The sequence below is a fragment of the Dendrobium catenatum genome, unplaced genomic scaffold (genome assembly GCF_001605985.2).
Source record: "Dendrobium catenatum unplaced genomic scaffold, ASM160598v2 original_scaffold_197033, whole genome shotgun sequence".
In the NCBI taxonomy this organism is placed as follows: domain Eukaryota; kingdom Viridiplantae; phylum Streptophyta; class Magnoliopsida; order Asparagales; family Orchidaceae; genus Dendrobium; species Dendrobium catenatum.
Genome location: NW_021515450.1, coordinates 129,229 through 147,946, shown reverse-complemented (window position 1 = coordinate 147,946; position 18,718 = coordinate 129,229). Strand labels below are relative to the sequence as shown.

General features: G+C 38.6%; 1 protein-coding gene across 5 annotated transcripts in view; it reads left to right on the top strand.

Moving 5' to 3' along the window:
* The window catches only part of LOC110114631 (ubiquitin-like domain-containing protein CIP73), a 62,448-nt gene extending 45,903 nt beyond the window's left edge, over positions 1–16,545 (top strand). For all 5 annotated transcript variants that reach the window (XM_020847565.2, XM_020847564.2, XM_020847563.2 and 2 more), the window contains one exon: positions 16,237–16,545. In XM_020847565.2, the coding sequence (XP_020703224.1) occupies positions 16,237–16,302 (66 nt within the window). In that variant the 3' untranslated portion in view covers positions 16,303–16,545. The remainder of the gene's footprint in view (positions 1–16,236) is intronic.
* The last annotated feature ends 2,173 nt before the right edge of the window (positions 16,546–18,718 follow it).

Below are 18,718 nucleotides of genomic sequence, written 5' to 3'. Positions count from 1 at the left end.
TGATCATAGAGCATTCATTTAACATTTAAGTGTCTTAATTAATGATGTTAGAATTAAGTGATCTTGGGATTGTTGTATTCGTGTCGAGTCTCTCGATTTAACTATAATCATATTATATTTGGATATCATTTGATCATCTAATTAATAGTCTAAAGCTTCCAAGTATAATTTAAGCCTTTTATTTGAGCCTATTTGGGCTCGGATTGGACCGATTTTAGTATCGTTAAGTTTGTTTTGCCAAGACGTTCAATTAGATTAGTTTGTTGAAATCAGAGTTTGATGGCCCAAAATTTAATTTGAAGATATGCCCTTGTGGGGCTCAGGGGATTTATTATTCATTATATAAGTAGGAGGAATTAATGGGGAACTAATTAGGAAATGTTCATTAAGGAAAAGAGGGTTGATTTGATTGTGAGGGAATTATGAAAGATTTATTTAGGGAAAGGGGCTGATTTGATTGAGAAGGAATTATGAAAGGTGTATTTAAGGAAAGATGGTTGATTTAATTGGGAGGAAATTATGAAAGGTTTATCTAGGGAAAGATGATTTATTTGAATTCAAATATGGGAGGGAAGTAGTAAGGTTTATATTAGGGTTAATTGAGTAGTTTTTTTTTCATTATGTGTGTAACGACCCGGCCTAGAGGTTTGAATTAACGATGTGGCAACAAATAGTCTGACGGTAAATTAATTTTTTATTTACTAAATCTATCTCTAATATACTAAAAGAGTCACCAAAAATTTTAAAAATAAGCTAACATAAAATCATTCAAATTCCTTTCTTCCGGTGCGCCACGTCTACGGTACACATTCTCACCCCTTCTATTCATTTTGATTATATTAAATTATACCTGAAAATATTAGAGCAACTAAAAGTAAAACCACATCTCAGTGAGTAAAACATGCTTATAAATTACAATAACTCAAGGCATATGGAACAATTTTCATGATCACTTTTTCATTTCATATCATAAAATAATTTCATTTAATCATATCATTTCATCAAGACTTTCAATGTTTTGAATCATATATGTATTCTTATCTTTCCCATTTCTCATAAATAAAATAACTGTCACAAGAGTCACCGTCTAATTTAGTATTAATGAAGGTACTCCTTTTTCATTTTCATTTCCTTTTCTTTTTCCATAACATTTTCCATTAACGTTCATAGGGTATATTGCGTACCCAACAAGTACTATAAAATGGTATCCTCTATCAATCAACATGCACATGCAAGCATTTTACATAAATCATATCATTCACATATCATTCATTTACCTTCTATAAAAATGTAAATCATGATATTTATTTTCATTTAATTCAACGTGATCAATTATTGGATATGAAAAAGATGGATCATAATTTAATTTGCAATAAATATTTAATAAGCAGATATTACTATCTATCAATGCATTTAATTTAAGAAAAGACAAAATTATTATTGAATTTAAAGGCATGTGTACTCACTACTTTACTTTTATTCCTTATTCCAATGACGGTAGATTTAAAGTCTATAAAAGATCACTTCATTAAATTTAAGGGATTTTTACATACATAACACTTAAAAATTTCCTATTTACTCATCTAACACCTAAACTTATCTATTTACACATCTACCACTTAAAACATACTTGACTTTCTAAAATACAATTCCATCATCTTCTCCGTCAAAACCCCACCGGATAACAAAGGCATCCTCCAGCTCACTAACGATACTCGCCGTCTCATCGGCCACGCATTCTACCGCGTCCCCTTCCGTTTCAAGAACTCCACTGACGGCTCCCTCTTCTCTTTCTCTACCACCTTCGCCTTCGCCATCATTGCAGCCCCTATTTCCTGAAGAAAGCTATGCCCTGCTCATTGCAGCCCCTGTTTCCTGAAGAAAAAATACGTCTCTTCCCTTCGACCCGTCTTCTCGATCGCTTCAGTTGGCGATGTTGGAGAACGGCGAGTGCATTTCTTGATCTGGTCGACAATGACATTGAGGACGACGATGACGATGGGGTGGATTGGGTGTCATGCTTTTCACTATGGAAGACATGCCTCGAGTCCCTGGTGTTCGATTGTTGTACGCTAACTCACCTTGTCACTGGATCCTCCTCCCTGACATGCATATCCGGTTTCAGGGCCTCTGTCGAATCAGCCTTTATGACTTCCAAATCCCTGGCATGCATATTCGGTTTTTGAGATCTTGATCCAGAGTACCTGCCCTCAATTTACCCAGTATGCGCCACCCTTATTATGCAGAGAAAAATGTAAACAATACTAATTGTGACTTTCAACTTAAGCTACAAAGAGCATAGAAAACTCTTTTCAAAAAATCTATGATTCAAGAACAAAAACTACTCTTCAATCCCAACGCCATGATCCCTCTGTTTGATAATTAGCGGCATATAAAACCAATGATGCATTCAAATTAATCTTTATATGCAACTAAGCAATTAGTTCCCAGTATTGATTGTCACTAAAACAGAATATCAAACCCAATAAGACTTAATAATCTCAGCAACATTCAAACGATGCTTACTCAGGCAGTACTTCAACATCCCCTTGTGTGATCTTCGTCTGCAAGTCTTTGGGATCCTTCCTATCCACGGAACAGCCAACAAAGACACACGTCCCCAGAATCTCCTTATGGTGCCGCTGATATCCTTAACCATAGATATGGGCGTCATGACCCTTGCAATTTCGATCACATCGTCAAGCGAGATGGAAGAAGCCAGTGCCATTGGTAACGGGTGGAGTTTTGACGGAGAGAAAACGGAATGATATTTTCGAAACTAAAATAGGTTTTAAGTGGTAGGCGTGTAAATAGACAATTATAGGTGTTAAATGAGTAAATAAGAGATTTTTAAGTGTTATGTATGTAAAAATCCCTAAATTTAATTTATCATTTGCTCTTTAATTTCTCTAACTTGTTATTTTAATAACTTATCTTTTTTAAATAGATTTTAATTCTTAAAAATAATCCTAGAGTATTTCACTAATTAAGATTAATCATTAGAATATTTCACTAATTAAGATTTCTTTTATTATTAAATTTTAAAATACATGTTGTGCTCTCTCTCTCTTGTTTTGTTATATCAAATGTTTAGTTTTATTCAATTATGTATCCAATGTTGAAGTTTATGTTCAATAAAATTGAAGTTATTATTTGCTTATGTAACTAGAAGTTATAAGTAAATTTTGAGGACAAAATTTTTATAAGTATGAGAGATTGTGAGAATCAGACATGACTGGTTCAATTGAACCGGTCCGTCTTATTTCAATGGGCGAAATCCCACGAGCGGACGACTCAAGCGCTACCCGAGCGGCCATCGTGAGTGCAAAAATGCCTTCTAGGCAGCTCGATTCGTCATTTTAAGTGGATAAACATGTGAGGGAGTGAAAAAGAACAACTCATGTTAGAAATATTCGTTTCACTCATTCCTATAGAATAAAACATAAAAGGAAAGGCTTTGTCGTGTGAAAGGCAGTCGAGAGTAAGAAGGAATTTTTCTGTTTTGCGTGTGGCTTCTTCGTTTGAAGACGACGGAGAGGGAGACGAGGTGAGATCGAGAGAGCGAAGAGGAGAAGGGAGACGACACTTGCGAGCAAGCCGCTAAAGGAAAATTGCGTGCATGAAGATTAAGGCTTGAGTTTTGGAAAAGATTTGGAAGAAAGGTATTTGAATGATTTTGTATTAGTTTATTTTTGAAGTTTTAGTGGCTCTTTTAGTGTGAAGGAGATAGATTCAACACATGAAAATTTAGTTTATCATTAAACCGTCTGTTCTCGCCTCGTTAACTCTAGCCTCCGGGCTGGGTCGTGATAATGTGATTGTGTTTGCTATAGTTTTTCTTTGGAATTGTTCCTAGCAATGCCTAGAGTTTGTAGGAGAGCCGATCTACCTTTCAAATAGTAGATCAATTGTATTTTTCATTATTTATTGAGGAGATGATAAAAAATCAGCTCTAATATTTGGTTAATGTGTTTTTTTTCTTATCTACTTGTTGTTTTTACTTCCATTGTGCATCAAATTGGTATAAGAGCGAGGTTTTGAAGAAATGACAGCAAAGAAGGTGGATTTGTTAGAAGGCGAAGTGGAGGAAATCAAATCAAGGATGTTGAGAGAAGTTCTCAATCATCTAAGGAAGGTTTTCAACATTGTAGAATTGGATGGAGAGCCAATTTGAAGGGTTGGAGGAGATGATGAGGAAGCTTATGGATATGCAAATCAAAACTCCACTGGCGGTTCGATTGTTAACCCTAACCACGATTTAATGGGAATTCCCTTTGCCGAATCTATGAAAAGGAAATCGGATTAGAGGAGTTTGACGAGGAGAGTTTCTTTCATCAAGAGCTACCCCGTTTTCTTATTATTTTTATTGTTTTTATTCTTATTTTTCATCAAGAGTCACCTCATAGTTGAGGTATTAGATTTGGCTTATGTTAAGAAAGGTAGAGGTAGACCTAAAAAGACTTGGTTAGAAAATATTAGAAATGATATTTCTTTATTAGATTTAGATTAGAATTTCTTTTAACCGGACACAATGGCGAAAGATAATTCATGTAGCCGACCCCACGTAGTGGGACAAAGGCTTGATGTTGTTGTTATTGTTGTTGTTGTTGTTGTTGTATCAAGAGTCACCTCATAGGGCTCGGATAAGGGGCATATTAGGGTTTTCGGATTGGGGGGACAATAAGGAGGGAATTTTATGTTAGAGGTGGTAGGGTGGCCGAACACTATGGGAGGCATTTTGAGCAAGGGGAATGGGTGATCGGAGATGGAGGGGGTCGAGCTGAGTCATGTGGGTCAGATCATGCAAGGAGGGAAGAAAGATGGAATATTCACCATCGAAACATAGGGAGAATTGTTGGAGGGAGAGGAAGTTGGAGTGGAGATGCAATGGTAATGATGTTGAAGATGTCGATATTTGAAGAGGAGGATGCCCATGGGTGGTTGTATTGGGTGGAGAGGTATTTTGTTGTGAATTGGTTGAATGAGAAGGTTAAGCTTACAACTGTACGGCTACGTCTGGAGGTGCAAGCCCTAGCTTAGTTTCAGTGAAGGGAGGCTAGATATTTGATCCACTCTTGGGAGGAGTTTAAGGATTGCTTGTTGGAATGATTTCGAGCCATTGAGGATGGAGATCTACACTATCAATTCTTTGACTTGACTCAGGAAGGGACCATCATGGAGTATAGGGAGAGATTTGAGTTGTTATCAGGACGGTTGAGAGGGATTTCGAAGACAGTGCTGAAGGAAAATTTCATGAAGGACCAAAAGCCCAACATATGGGCAAACATCTAATTGTTGCGCCTAAAGGGGGTGAGGGAGACAATGGAGCTAGCCCAGATAACAGTGGTTTGGAGACAGATAGAGAGGGCTAGTAGGAGCGGAGTTACTGGAGGCATCGAAGGAGAATAATGGGGGAGTTCACCCCGAGGCCAACATCAGGTGCCTCACGGAGGCAGAGATGCAAGATAAAAGAGCGAAGAGTTTGTGCTTCCGATGTGATGGAAATATGCACAAGACCATTGGTGCAAGAACCATACACTCTAGGTCCTTATAGTTTGTGATGAGGAGGAGACCGACAACGAGTAGTTGGAAGAGGAAGCATTAGTGGTAGGAGAGCACCTGCACAACTTGATATGGTGGAGATGTCCCTTAAATTAGTCGCAGATTTACTCCAAATCACGCCATGATAGTGAGGGGACAAATGATCTTGTTGGATAGCGGGGCTACTCACAACTTCATCTCAAATAAGTTGTGGACTAGCTGTAATTGAAGTTAGTGAATACATAGAACTTTGTAGTCATTATGGGGACATGGAAGGTGGAGAGTAGATGGATCTATAAAGGTTGGTGTTGACACTCTAGGGCATAAAGATAGTGGAGAATTTTCTTCCCATGGATTTGGGGGGTACTAATGTGATCCTAAGGATGAAGTGGTTACTAAAGAAGAGGGAGATGAAGTTGTACTAGAAATCTTTGACTTTGGAGATCTAGGAGAAGGGGAAGATGGTGGTGCTACGAGGAGATGTTAGCCTGTACAGAACCATGGTTTCACTTAAAACTATGGTCAATGCGATACAAGGAGTAGGGCTAGGGTACTTGATGGAGCTGCAGAGCCTCGAGGAGGTTCAAGATTCATAGTCGCCCAAGATCCCTAAGTGTGTATGTCAACTTTTGCAGCAGTTTCTTGTAGTTTTTTAGCAGCCTAGTGGATCATCTCCACCCAGGGAGCACGAGCACGCTATTACTTGGAAAGAAGGAGCTTCTCTTATCATTGTCCGACCGTACCAGTACTCGTGCCCACAAATTCAAAAAGATGGGATAGAGATGCTCATTAGAGAGATACTTGAGGCATGGATTATGAGGCCTAGTGTTAGCCCCTTTTCCAACCCAGTTCTACTGGTAAAAAGAAGGACGACTGTTGGAGATTTACGTGGATTATAGGGTTGTAAATAAGGAAACTGTATTGGACAAGTTTCCTATCCCTACAATTGATGAGCTTTTTGGGGCGGTCATCTTCTCTAAGATTGACTTAAAGTTGGGGTATCAACAAATCAGAATAAAGTTGGGAGATGTGCATAAGATAGCCTTCAGGACTCATGAGGGTTATTATAAGTTTTTGGTGATACCTTTCGGCCTTACCAACGCTCCAGCACTTTTCGGTCCCTCGTGAATTAGGTTTTTCAACCCTACCATAGGAAATTCATCTTAATATTTTTTGACAACATCTTGATCTATGACTCGTATGGAGGCAGAGCATGTGGGTCACTTGAGGGCTGCACTGGAGATTTTGAGTGAGCACCAAGCCACCAACTATATGTCAATCTAAAGAAATATTCCTTTGCCTAGTCACAGGTGGAGTACATATGACATGTGGTGATTAAAGAAGGGGATAGCAGCAGACCAATCCAAGATTGAGACTATGTTGGATTGGCTTTTACTGAAGAACCTGAAGGAGTCGAGAGGGTTCTTAGGTCTCACCAGGTACTTCCGATAATTTGTTCGAGGGTATGGCCACTAATGGAGAAGCCGAATGACAGCTTTAGTTAGGAGGAAGCAACAACATAGACCTTCGAGTAGTTAAAGAAAGCATGACCACCGTGCCAGTATTAGCACTTCCTGATGTCAGTAGACCATTTGTGATGGAGACGGATGTATCAAGATACGGACTAGGGGTAGTACTCATGCAGAACCATCGGCTCATTGCCTATTTCAGCCAGTTGCACACGACCAGGGCAAGGCTCAAGTCCGTATACTAGCGAGAGTTGGTGGTAACTGTCTTAGCCATCCAAAAGTGGTAACCCTATTTGTTGGGGAGGCACTTTATCATTAGGACAAATAAGATGAGTCTGAAGTTTTGATTGGAGCTGAGGATGGTGATTGAGGAACATCATAAGTGGTTATTGATAGGTAACTTGAAGAATTCACGTGAAACCTATCAATATCGAAAGAAAACAATGGAAAGTCACCCAAAATCTCTCTCCAAACCAGGAAAAACAGTAATTATCTTGTAGAAATGATGGAAATGGAAGAAAAATAACAAGATATAAATGATCCTCTATTCGAGAGGATCTCTCTCTCCAAAATCTCTAGACACTGCTAGAGCCCATGACGCCAAGCAGCAAATCGAAAATTTAGCAATATTCAAGATGCCCTAACCCTAAACCAAAACTCTTATTTAAAACAAAACATAAAAATAACCCAAAATGATTAAACACCCCCACCCCAAGGGTGAGGAATTTGGAGCCTGTGGCACTGCAAGCTTCCGCCTGTTGCATGTGATGAGCAGGCACAAGGGCAGGGCAGGCTGGATCGATTTAGGCGTATCAATACCCCGCTCCCAAATTAAAGAACCACCTTGTCTTCAAGGTGGAAAGATGGGAATTGACATTGCACCCTCTCGTAAAGCTCCCATATAGCAATATAATCTAGAAGGTCTCTCCACTTAATCAACACCTTCTTTATTCCTCCTCTTTGGTGCACCCCTTGTAGCTCAAGGGGTTTTAATACCATTTATAAATCTTTAGTCAATGTTAGAAACTTTAAACTCGTTGTATGATCCCCTACAACTCTCCTCAATTGTGATATATGAAACACTGGATGTATGGTGGTGGTGGGGGGCAATATTAGATAATACGCCACTGCACCAATTTTCTCTAATATCTCATAAGGGTCAAAATATCATGGAGCCAGCTTCTCGTTCCTCATGTTAGTGACTGTCCTCTATCTATATGGTCGAAGCTTCAAGAACACCCTATCACCTACTTCAATATGAATATCCTTTCTGTGTCCATCTGCTTGTTTCTTTATAATATGATGAGCCCTCAATAGAAGCCTCTTCAATTCTTCTAACACTCTCCCTCTCCTCCAAATACTCCTCTACTGAAGAAATCACGGTGCTACTATGCCCAAAATGCACTAGGTGAAGTGGATTACGTTCATACAACACTTTGAATGGGGTCATCTGAGAGGACTAATTATATGAAGTGTTGTACCAGTATTTTGCCCACGTTAACCACTTAGCCTATAGCCAAGGTTTCTCCAACACGAAGCATCGTAGGTATGTCTATAAGCTCCTATTGACCACCTCTGTCTGCCCATCTGTCTACGGGTGGTAGGCAGTGCTCCTCTTTAGTACTTTCCTCTGTAGCCTGAATAAATCCCTCCAAAAGTGACTGAGGAACACCTTATCCATGTCAGATACTATAGACTTTGGTATCCCATGCAATTTGACCATCTCCCTGATGAAAGCTGATGACACTGTCACTATCATGTAAGAGTGTCGTAGGGGAATGAAATGAGCATACTTGCTCAGTTTGTCTACTACCACTAAAATCACTGTGAGCCCTTCTGATCGGGGTAATCCATCGATGAAATCCATGGATACCTCCTCACATCTAATTTGGTAGAGCTAAGGGCTGCAATAATCCTCTTGGAGTCATGGTCATGTACATATTCTTCTGACATATCTTACATATGGCTACCAACTCCTCTACATCCTTGTGCATCCCCTTCTAATACAATTTTGAGCCTAGTATCATTTATGTCTTCTACACCCCTGAATGACCCCCAACAACACTCCCATGAAATTTCTGGGGTAGGTGTGGAATATAAATTTATGTTATAGGCATTACAAATCTCTTATGGTACATAAGCCTTTCCCCTTCTAAAGAATAGCCTGGGTGGCTACTCCCATCCTTCAATAAATCTGCCATAATTCTCCCCAGCTCTTCATCCCTTGCACTCTACTCCGTAATGGCCCCCCAATTCAGCATTAGTGATATCGTCACTACTATCGTCTGTAACTCCCCCATATTTCTAGTCAAGGCATCCGCTTCCTTGTTCTCTATCCCCGACCTATAATGGATCTCATAGTCATATTCCAATAACTTTGACAGTCATCTCTAGTGCTCCTCTGTCACCATCTTCTGCTCCAACAAATACTTAGAGCTCAATTGGTTCGTCCTAAAAATTAAATGTCGACCAAACAAGTAGGGTTTCCACTTCTGGATGGCTAGCACAATGGCCATCAACTCCCTCTCATAGACTGACTTCAGCTTGGCTCTAGATGTCAACACCTGGCTAAAGTAGGCGATGTGTCGATGGCTCTCCATGAGTACTGCTCCCAATCAATACCCTGAGGCATTTGTCTCCACTATCAAGACCTGAGTAAAATCTGGTAGGTCCAATATAGGCACAATGGTTATGTCCTTCTTCAATCTCTCAAAAGCTGTTGTGGCAGCCTCCCCCTACAAGAAACCATTCTTCTTCAGTTGTTCTATCAATGGACATGTGATGGTGTTTAGCCCTTCACAAACCTCATGTATTAGCCAGTCAGCCCTAGAAATTCCTTCAGTTCCATGAGATTCTTAGGCAATGGCATCTCAACATAGCCTCAATTTTGGCCTAATTCGCAGCTACACCCTCCTGAGAGACTACATGCCCCAAATACTCCACATTGGTCTGAGCAAAGCAACATTTCTTCAGATTGACCCTCAGTTGATACTCCTATAACATCTCTAAATCCTTCCTTAAGTGCTCCCAATACTCCCCATCTGACATGCTATAAACTAGAATATCATCAAAAATACCTACACAAATCGCCTGAAATAGGGTCAAAAAACTTTGTTCATGAGGGACTGGAAAGTTGCTGAGCATTAGTGAGGTTAAAAGGCATCACTAGTAATTCATAATGCCTCTCATGAGTTCTGAAAGCAGTCTTCGACACATCCTCCCTTTTAGCCTGATTTGATGACACCTTGAATTCAGATCTATCTTGGTGAAAATAACTACCCCACTCAACTCATCCATTAACTCATCTATCATTGGGATAGGAAACTTGTTTGACACAGTGATGCGAAACTTGTAGGAGTTACTTAAGAAATTATAAGGATTAATTGACCAAAATGTGCCAATATAGAATTATTGTTTGCAATAAAGATAGATTTTGGAATTCAAAATTTTTAACTTGCTTAGGCAAAGAAGTGCTATTGAGATTAGCCAAACAATTTAATCAAAAATCCAAAACAATAGTAAATGTTCATGCTCATAACAAAACCCAACACTTAATAACGAGAAGTTCACCTTGAGCACCTTCTCACTCTTCCACTCTTAGGCTTTAGCGGAGAAAGACAAACCCTATAAGGAAGGAGATTACCACTAGGAAGATGGCGCCAAAGACCTTCGTTGATGGAGAAGTAGTCGGCGGTGGAGGAGGCGACGGGTGACCGATGATGAGCCAATGCGTCTTGGGTTTTTGAAGATCAATCATCCCCACTAGATAGTAAAGGATGTGATTGACATAGTCTTCCACTGATTCCCAGTCGGGCTTGTAGAAAGGGGAGCGAAGAATGTCGATTTCCCCGAGGGCGTTGTAAGCGAGGCCATGATCGACCTCAGGATCGGCCATGCACCAATGACGATGAGGTTGGGAGAGGAGGACGCCTTCTTCTCTTGGCTTCAAGTCTCATGAGCAAACTAGGGTTTCCCAAGAGAGGGGATGCAAGGGAAAGGGGCCGGCCAAAGTGGGGAGAGGGGGAGGGGCGGTTTGGGGTGTGGGCTTGGATTAGGTTAAAAGAGGAGAGAGGGAAATTAATCAAAAACCTGAAATTAATTTCAGATTTTTAAGTGAATTTGGCGGGATTTAATTTGAATTTTGAATTCAAATTAAAGTGGGAGGGAGCCTTAATAGGAAGCATTGAGATTGAGCCCATTAATGGGTAGGCCAGTGGTATGAAGAGGAGGGAGGGAGTTGTGGGAAGAATTTTATGAGTTTCCAAAACAACACATGGGAATTAGGAAAGATGTCGTGAAATCCAATTTAATTTGAATTTCAAATAGACTTGAATTTATGCACTTTCCTAATTAAGATTTTCAAATAAGGAAAGTTTTTGAAATTTGAATTTCAAATTTCAAATTGAGGTAATTACTTTCCTTTTCTCTTGGAGCTCATTTAGGAAGGGAGTTATGATGATTGAAATCGTCATAATGGAAGAGTTCAATGGGTGGGCCGGCGGTGGAGCTTGAAGAAAGGGTTTCGGCCGGCGGTTATGCGGTCTTAGCTGGTGGTGGGGATGGGTAATGGTTCAGCGTCAAAGGATTTGAGGATGGCGTGAAGGTGGCCGGTGGGTTGGGTAGAGAGGTATGTGGCCGACGGCTTGGGTGGAACCAATGAGGAAGGGTCGGTTTCGGGTGGTAGGGGAGAGAGAGATGTGGAGAGGCCGGTGGTTTTGAGGTGGTGGCTAGTTAGGGAAAATGAAGGGTGGTGGTGGGGGAGTAAGCCGACGGTGGTAGGGGAAGAGGGAGTGTTGGAAGGGGTAAGAGATAAAAGAACTAAAGCCGCGAACCTTGGAATCCACCAAAGGTTGACGAGTATTGCGTGATCCCTCGCCTAGCGTCTCTTCTCTCAAGAACTCACAAAGAGATCTAAAACAAAGAGCTGAAATTTTTCTTTCAATAATCATTCATCATCCTTTTACAAAGCATAAGACCACTGTATATAGGCCTCCAACATAAATAAAAGCAAAGTACACAAATGCCCTTAAGGCTACAAAAAGAAAACACTCCCCACAGGGGTAAATTCGGAAAAAAAAATAAATCACATCAAAAGTAAAGACTCTGAATCGCAACCGTCGATCTACGATCTCTTCGCCAGTACACGTGTCGGAATCTCTGAGCGATTTCTTCATCACACGGTTTCTTTATTTATCGCCCTAAAGTCCACGTAAAATCTTCAACTCCTATTCTTTTTCTTAACCAATAGCACTGGGCTAGAAAAAAAACTCACACTGGCTTGATAATCTCTGCTTCCTGCATCTCTTTAATAAACTTCTCAATTTCATCCTTCTGAAATTAAGGATAGTGGTAGGGCCTGACGCTAATGGGTGACACACCTTTCCTCAAGGTAATAGTGTTCTCTTTCTCCCTTGGCGGTTACAATCCCTAGGTGTCTGAAAAACCTCACCGAACTGCTGAATCAATGGTTGTACTGAAGGACTGTCCCCACCCTCCAATCTGATCCCCTCCAGCTTATATAGCTCCATCAGATAACCTTCGCCAACCTCCTGTATGCTCCTCACCATGGTTTTAAGTGATACCATGACTTTAAAGATCCCTACATCTCCCCTGTTCACTACCCTTCTCCCTTCCACCATCAGCTCCATCATCAATGCTCCCTAGTTGGCCTTGGTTTCCCCTAAGGTCTACAACTACTTCATCCTTATGATGACATAAATGCTCCTTAACTCCAATGGGAAAAAAAATTCTCCCTCACCTGAACCCCCTATATGATCAACACTACTCCTCGGCATATCCCTTACCCCATCTCCACCTTCACTGTATCCATCATCACTCGATAACACTCAGTATCCACAAATGTCACGCCCAATCAATCCACGACATGTTCGGAGATGAATTTGTGAGTAGCCCCGTTGTCAATCAACACCACCACCTCCTTGTCCACTATTTCCCCCTTCACCTTCATGGTATGACTCTGAATGAATCCTGCCACTGAGTTCAGGAAGACCTCTACCACATCCAAATGCAGCTTGTATTCCTCCTCTCTCCATGTCTCACTCTCACTTCCCTCAGTTTTTTCATCATCACAAACGGTGAGAACCTGAAGAGTTCAATCCCTGCACATGTGCCCTAGAATATACTTCTCATCATATCTAAAGCATAGCCCATTCACCCTCTTCTCCTTCATCTCCCTCTCCATCAGTCTTTGGAAGTTCCCCCCACTTCCTCCTTCTGGCTTCTCCCTTGGAGTCTCCCGAATGTTGCCCGATGCAGGCCCCTAGGGTGCTAAGAAAGTGTTAGTCATCCTATAAGAGCCTCCTAAAATGTTGTCTTTGGCTCCCCTTTCCTGGTACTTCTAATCCTCCACCAGTTGTGCCAGATCCATAGTCTCTCCCAAGTCACAAGGCCTCGTGACCCTTATTATTGCCCGGATCTCTGATTTGAGTTCCTTCATGAAATTTCTCTCCAAAACAGTCTCCAATAGTCGATCTAATCAACTCGCTAGGCACTCAAATCTCTCGTAATTATCTTCCACTAAGTCTTCATGTTCTAGTACAAAGAACTTCTCATAGAAGTCTGTTGAAACTTGTTAATTATGAATTAGGTTGTTATACCTAAGCTTATGTCCCAACGACTAACCAAGAGGGGGGGTGAATTGGTAATTTAAAAAATTTCTTCTTTTAAACCGATTAAATTTTTAGTGAAATTTTTAAAATGATTTTTCAACCACAGATAAACAAAAACAGTAAAGTAAAAAAAGCAGCGAAAAATAAAAAGACACAAGATTTATAGTGGTTCGGTCAAACATGACCTACATCTACTCTCTGAAGTCTCCCACTTTAGGTATTGCACTTTTATCACAAGTGTCTCTCATTTTGCCTCCACAGCAAGGCGTAGAAGCCTTCACAAAAACTCTCTTCCACCACTACCCGGTGCGGCAGAGAACCGTCATCCTTTTACACGATCCAAGTGTAGGCAGAGAACCGTCGGTTGTTCACACTCTCCAAATGTAGGCAGAGAACTTTCGTCCTTTTACACTCTCCAAGTGTAAGCAGAGAACCTTCGTCCTTTCACACTCTCTAAGTGTAGGTAGAGAACCATCGGATGTTCACACTCTTCAAGTGTAGGCAGAGAACCTTCGTCCTTTTACACTCTCCAAGTGTAAGCAAAGAACCTTTGTCCTTTCACACTCTCCAAGTGTAGGCAGAGAACCCTTCGGCTGTTCACACTCCTCGAGTGTCGGCAGAGAACCGCATCTTCTTGAAATATCTTCTCACGAGAAATCTGGAAAGACAAGAGAAAAGAGTGAAGTAATTACAAATCACAAACGGAGATCCTTACCTTTGAGTAACCAAGTGAACCCTTCACACTCCAGTAGTAAGAACTCTCCTTCAAACAGTCTCTCTCACTCTCTCCTTCAATCTCCCTTCAGTATGCACGAAGATCAAAAGACAAAAAGATTGCATGGCAGTCTTAATTGGATCTTTTATAAGAAACACACGAAAAACCATCCAAAAACTGCATTTTTCAATTTCTGACCAACCAAGATCGTCCCGTATGATCCAGTTTCGTACATACAAACAGTGTAAAAACTGTTGTATACGAACTTAATGTGAACTGATATGAACAGCCTTCATACCCGATCATCATCCCGTACAAACATGGTTCGTCCGATACAAACGATTTTTCTCAAAGTTCGTTGGTACGAAAAAGAAGGACGAATATTAAGTTTCCAGAACAGAGAACCTCGTCCTGGGACGAACCATAACTATTGTCTGGACGAATAGTGCGTTTTGGCCAATTCAGTGCCCATCGTCCTGGGACGAACTATAATTATCGTCTGAACGATCCCATACAGAGAGCACCGTCTTGGGACACACGATAAATATCGTTCAAACGAACGTGTCCAGAGCCCATCGTCCTGGGACGAATGTTAATTATCGTTTGGATGAACTCATCCAGAGAGCACCGTCCTGGGACGCACGATAAATATTGTTCGAACGAACGCGTCCGGAGCCCATCGTCCTGAAACGAATGTTAATTATCGTCTGGACGAACATTACTTGGAAAAAATTTTGTCCCTCTTTGTTCGTTCATTCGGGAGTTTTAACTTACCAGATCGTCCCGTACGAACATGGTTCGTACAGTACGATCAAATTTAAAAAATATTAATTTTTAACTCTCCCCCGGTGTGTGTGTGTTAAGTTACTCAATTACAATCACACTCTCTTAGACTCAAATAAAGAGAAAAATTACAGACTCCAAAATTACAAAACATTGTAAGCAGATCTTGGTTTGAAGTTTTCAACAATCTGGAGTATGATTTCCCTGAAACGTTAGTACACATAAGAGCCGAAAACAATTCTTCAAAAAATGTGTTAGGAGAAATTAATAATCAAAACAATAATATTTGATATCATCAAAACATACAAGTTGCAATAATGTAAAACATGCAAAGCAAGTAGCAACTCTCTCAACAAACTCCCCTCCCTGACGGTTCGAAAACATTCCAATAAGCATTCCTCTTGTGATTGCTAAGTGTGGAGTTAAAATTTCTAATCAGAGGCGCCGCACAAACTAAGCCAATCCTTAGAAATTAAGACTCCAAAATAGGAGATTTCTAAGTGTGGAGTTAAAATTTCTAATTATAGTGTCTCTCTTCAACAACCACCATGTCCTAAATGGAGATTTTCACAAAAGCATAAATAAATTATCTGATAAAAGACTTAAATGGAAGCTATTACAAAAAGTCTATCATGGAGACTATAAACTCTTCAAAAATGGTTGATTATTAATGTTTGAATGATAACTTTTCATTTATAAAAATATTTAATCCTTATAAGATATCCTTCCTACAATCACATGCAAATAAAGAGAATGAGAGATGAGGAAGAGAGTAGGATGGAAGAAAATTATAAGTATTATCTATATTTTATTCTACACATTAGCCATCATCTTCGCAACAGATGCTTGTATTATCTCTCAGTCGATCATTTAGCTATCTTTGTCTTTATATATATGGAAGGCAATATTTTTTTGTATACCTCTTTTGAAGCTTAATAAATATTTGATTGTTATGTGGCCGAAGATGTCGGTGAACCTTTCCAAATGATGTAAATTTATGTGTCTTGTGCTTTAAATTTTTTGCATGATTATTCTCTCATTCTCATTAAATTTTTGCTTAAGATTTTTATTATTATCCCTGCATGAAATGTTGTTTCAGGAAGTCATGGAGTGTTTGAGACGTTATATCAATCGTAGGGATGCATTGGAGTCTGTTAATTATTAAAGGATAAATGGTGCATAGCTCGGATTTCCTCTTGCGATTTTGCTTTCCTCTGCTTAGATTTTAATCTTTCTGTGGATTTGGAGCTTTTAACAAACTGTTTGGTCATGAATAAAAAGCTACCATATGCTTTTGGTTTCGGTTTTCAGAATTTATGTACGTTGCATGAACTGCAGAATGCTACATTAATCTCTAATAAAATTATCTCTGCTGGCTTTAAAGCGCAACAGTCGAATCATCCCATGATATCAATTTTGCAGAATTTATGAGATGTAAAGTTAGAAGATTTCAGTGTGAAATCTCTAATTTGAATGATATCTATTTTGCAGATGATTATGTGCGTAGTCCGGACACAGAGAAATCGTTCGGTTTTGTGGCTGTGAACAATAAAAGTACAGCAAAATCACAGTAATTGTTCACCACTGCGCTTTTATTGTTCACTATTGCATTTTTAGTATGCTTTTACTGTTCACAATTATAAACTGAACGATTCTCTATGTTCGAATTTCGCACGTAATAATCCCTCTCCTCTAAGAGTTATTCTTTGAAGTACACATCTAGAGAAGGAGAGGGTTCATGTTCATCAAGTTGGAATGAACAGCCTCATATTCTAGATGAAGTTTTTATCAATAATTTATCTCTTTTACTTGTAGACCTCTTGAATGACCAAATGAGATTGAAAAGGTACTTTAGTGTAAATTATCTAATCTAATTTAGTTCGTTAATTTTGAAGTTCAAATAGATAATTTGAATCAAGAATTTCATTTGGTGAAATTATCATTCTCATATTCTAATTAAAAATATCTAGCAAAATTATTTTGATCATATTTTGTTTTGAAAATAACTCATATATCTTTGGTTGTCTTATATGGTATGAGATTTAGGCTTCTTTTGGGATATCAAAATTTTCAAATTTAAAAAATTTTTGTATTAAAAAGTTATTTTAGAAAGCATGAAGAAAGCTGTTCGAAAGTCTTAGATTGATCATCTAACCAACATATCAAAATAATGACACTTATATCTTTATTTTGTCATTGAGCCAATTTTAAAAGATCATAAGGAGTGGGATCAAATATATTAATGTGTTTGCATAATTTTTTCTCATGATAAATTATTAGAATTGAATTTACAAGGTAAAATAATTTTTACTTGTGAGTTGTATATCAAAAAGTTCAAATTATTAGTTGATGAGATATGTTTTTAGGATGTACTAATTATGAAATATTTGATACAATACTAATATAAAGTAATAATTGGTTCATTTGGTTGATCTTTTGTAGTTCATATAAAAAATTAGATCTTCACTCCTTTCAACCTTATTATTATTTTTTTTTTTATAAATAAGAATTAGCTTGAAATTGATTTGAGCTTGTTTGAAAAATTGTTTTTTTTTTTTAATTCTAATGCCTTAATTCCTTAAATTAAATTGATTTAGGCTTTATTTGAGACAGCTTTTTTATTGCTTCTTAAAAGTAGCTTGTTATTTAAAAATTTAATAATTTTGTATTAAAAAGCTTCTTTAAGAAATAATAAGGAAGCTATTATAAACAAAACATTAGTCAAATATGTGATGAGCTGAGTTTGGATAGCGAACAATTTAGTCTGTGTTCAACTTGTTCTAAATTTGTTAGTAGTTGTTGAAGAAAGTTGTTGTACCTCAAATAAGAAAATAAAAATATTTAGATGTTTTTTAAAGTTATCCAATTAAAATAAAATGAGTGTTACATATTTTTGTTTGAGAAGAGTTTTATTTGTCTAAATAATAAAAAGATGACATGGCTTAAGTTTTCTTAGAGGATAGTATCCACACTTGTCTAAATAAGAAGTTTATGTGAATCGAAATGTAATTTGGTTGATTTTTTAGCCTTATAGCCTGATTAGCTGAAATACAATCAGGCTATCAAATTAACAAGCGGAAGCATAATCGGTAGGGGTGTAAATATATGATGTTACCCAAAAATTCAATCCAGACACGTTCCAAAAATTTCTGGCTCGACTTGACCCGTTTGGCATATAGGTCAGGTTCGAATTTAGAAAGCTAATTGGGTTTTAGTTTCGGGTCGGTTCGGCTCAACCCAAAAATCCGATAATGACTCGAATACCACGGTTAATATTTAATAGAGGTATGGTCTATGGGCGGTTCGACGCTTGTGTTATCTTTGATTGAGCATATACTACTAATTGAACATATACGAATTGAGCAAATATAAATTGCCGCCATAGATTGTAATATTGAAATGAACCGATATTTTTTTGAGCTAATAGATTTTTTGGTGGGACAATCTGATCCTTGCAATTGAAATCATTTTTGAACTCGCATTTTTTAGAAATTTATGTATATATATTTTTTAGCTAATTAAACTTATATATATATAGCTGAAATTGCAGTTGAAGACAAATACATTCACCAAGAATTATG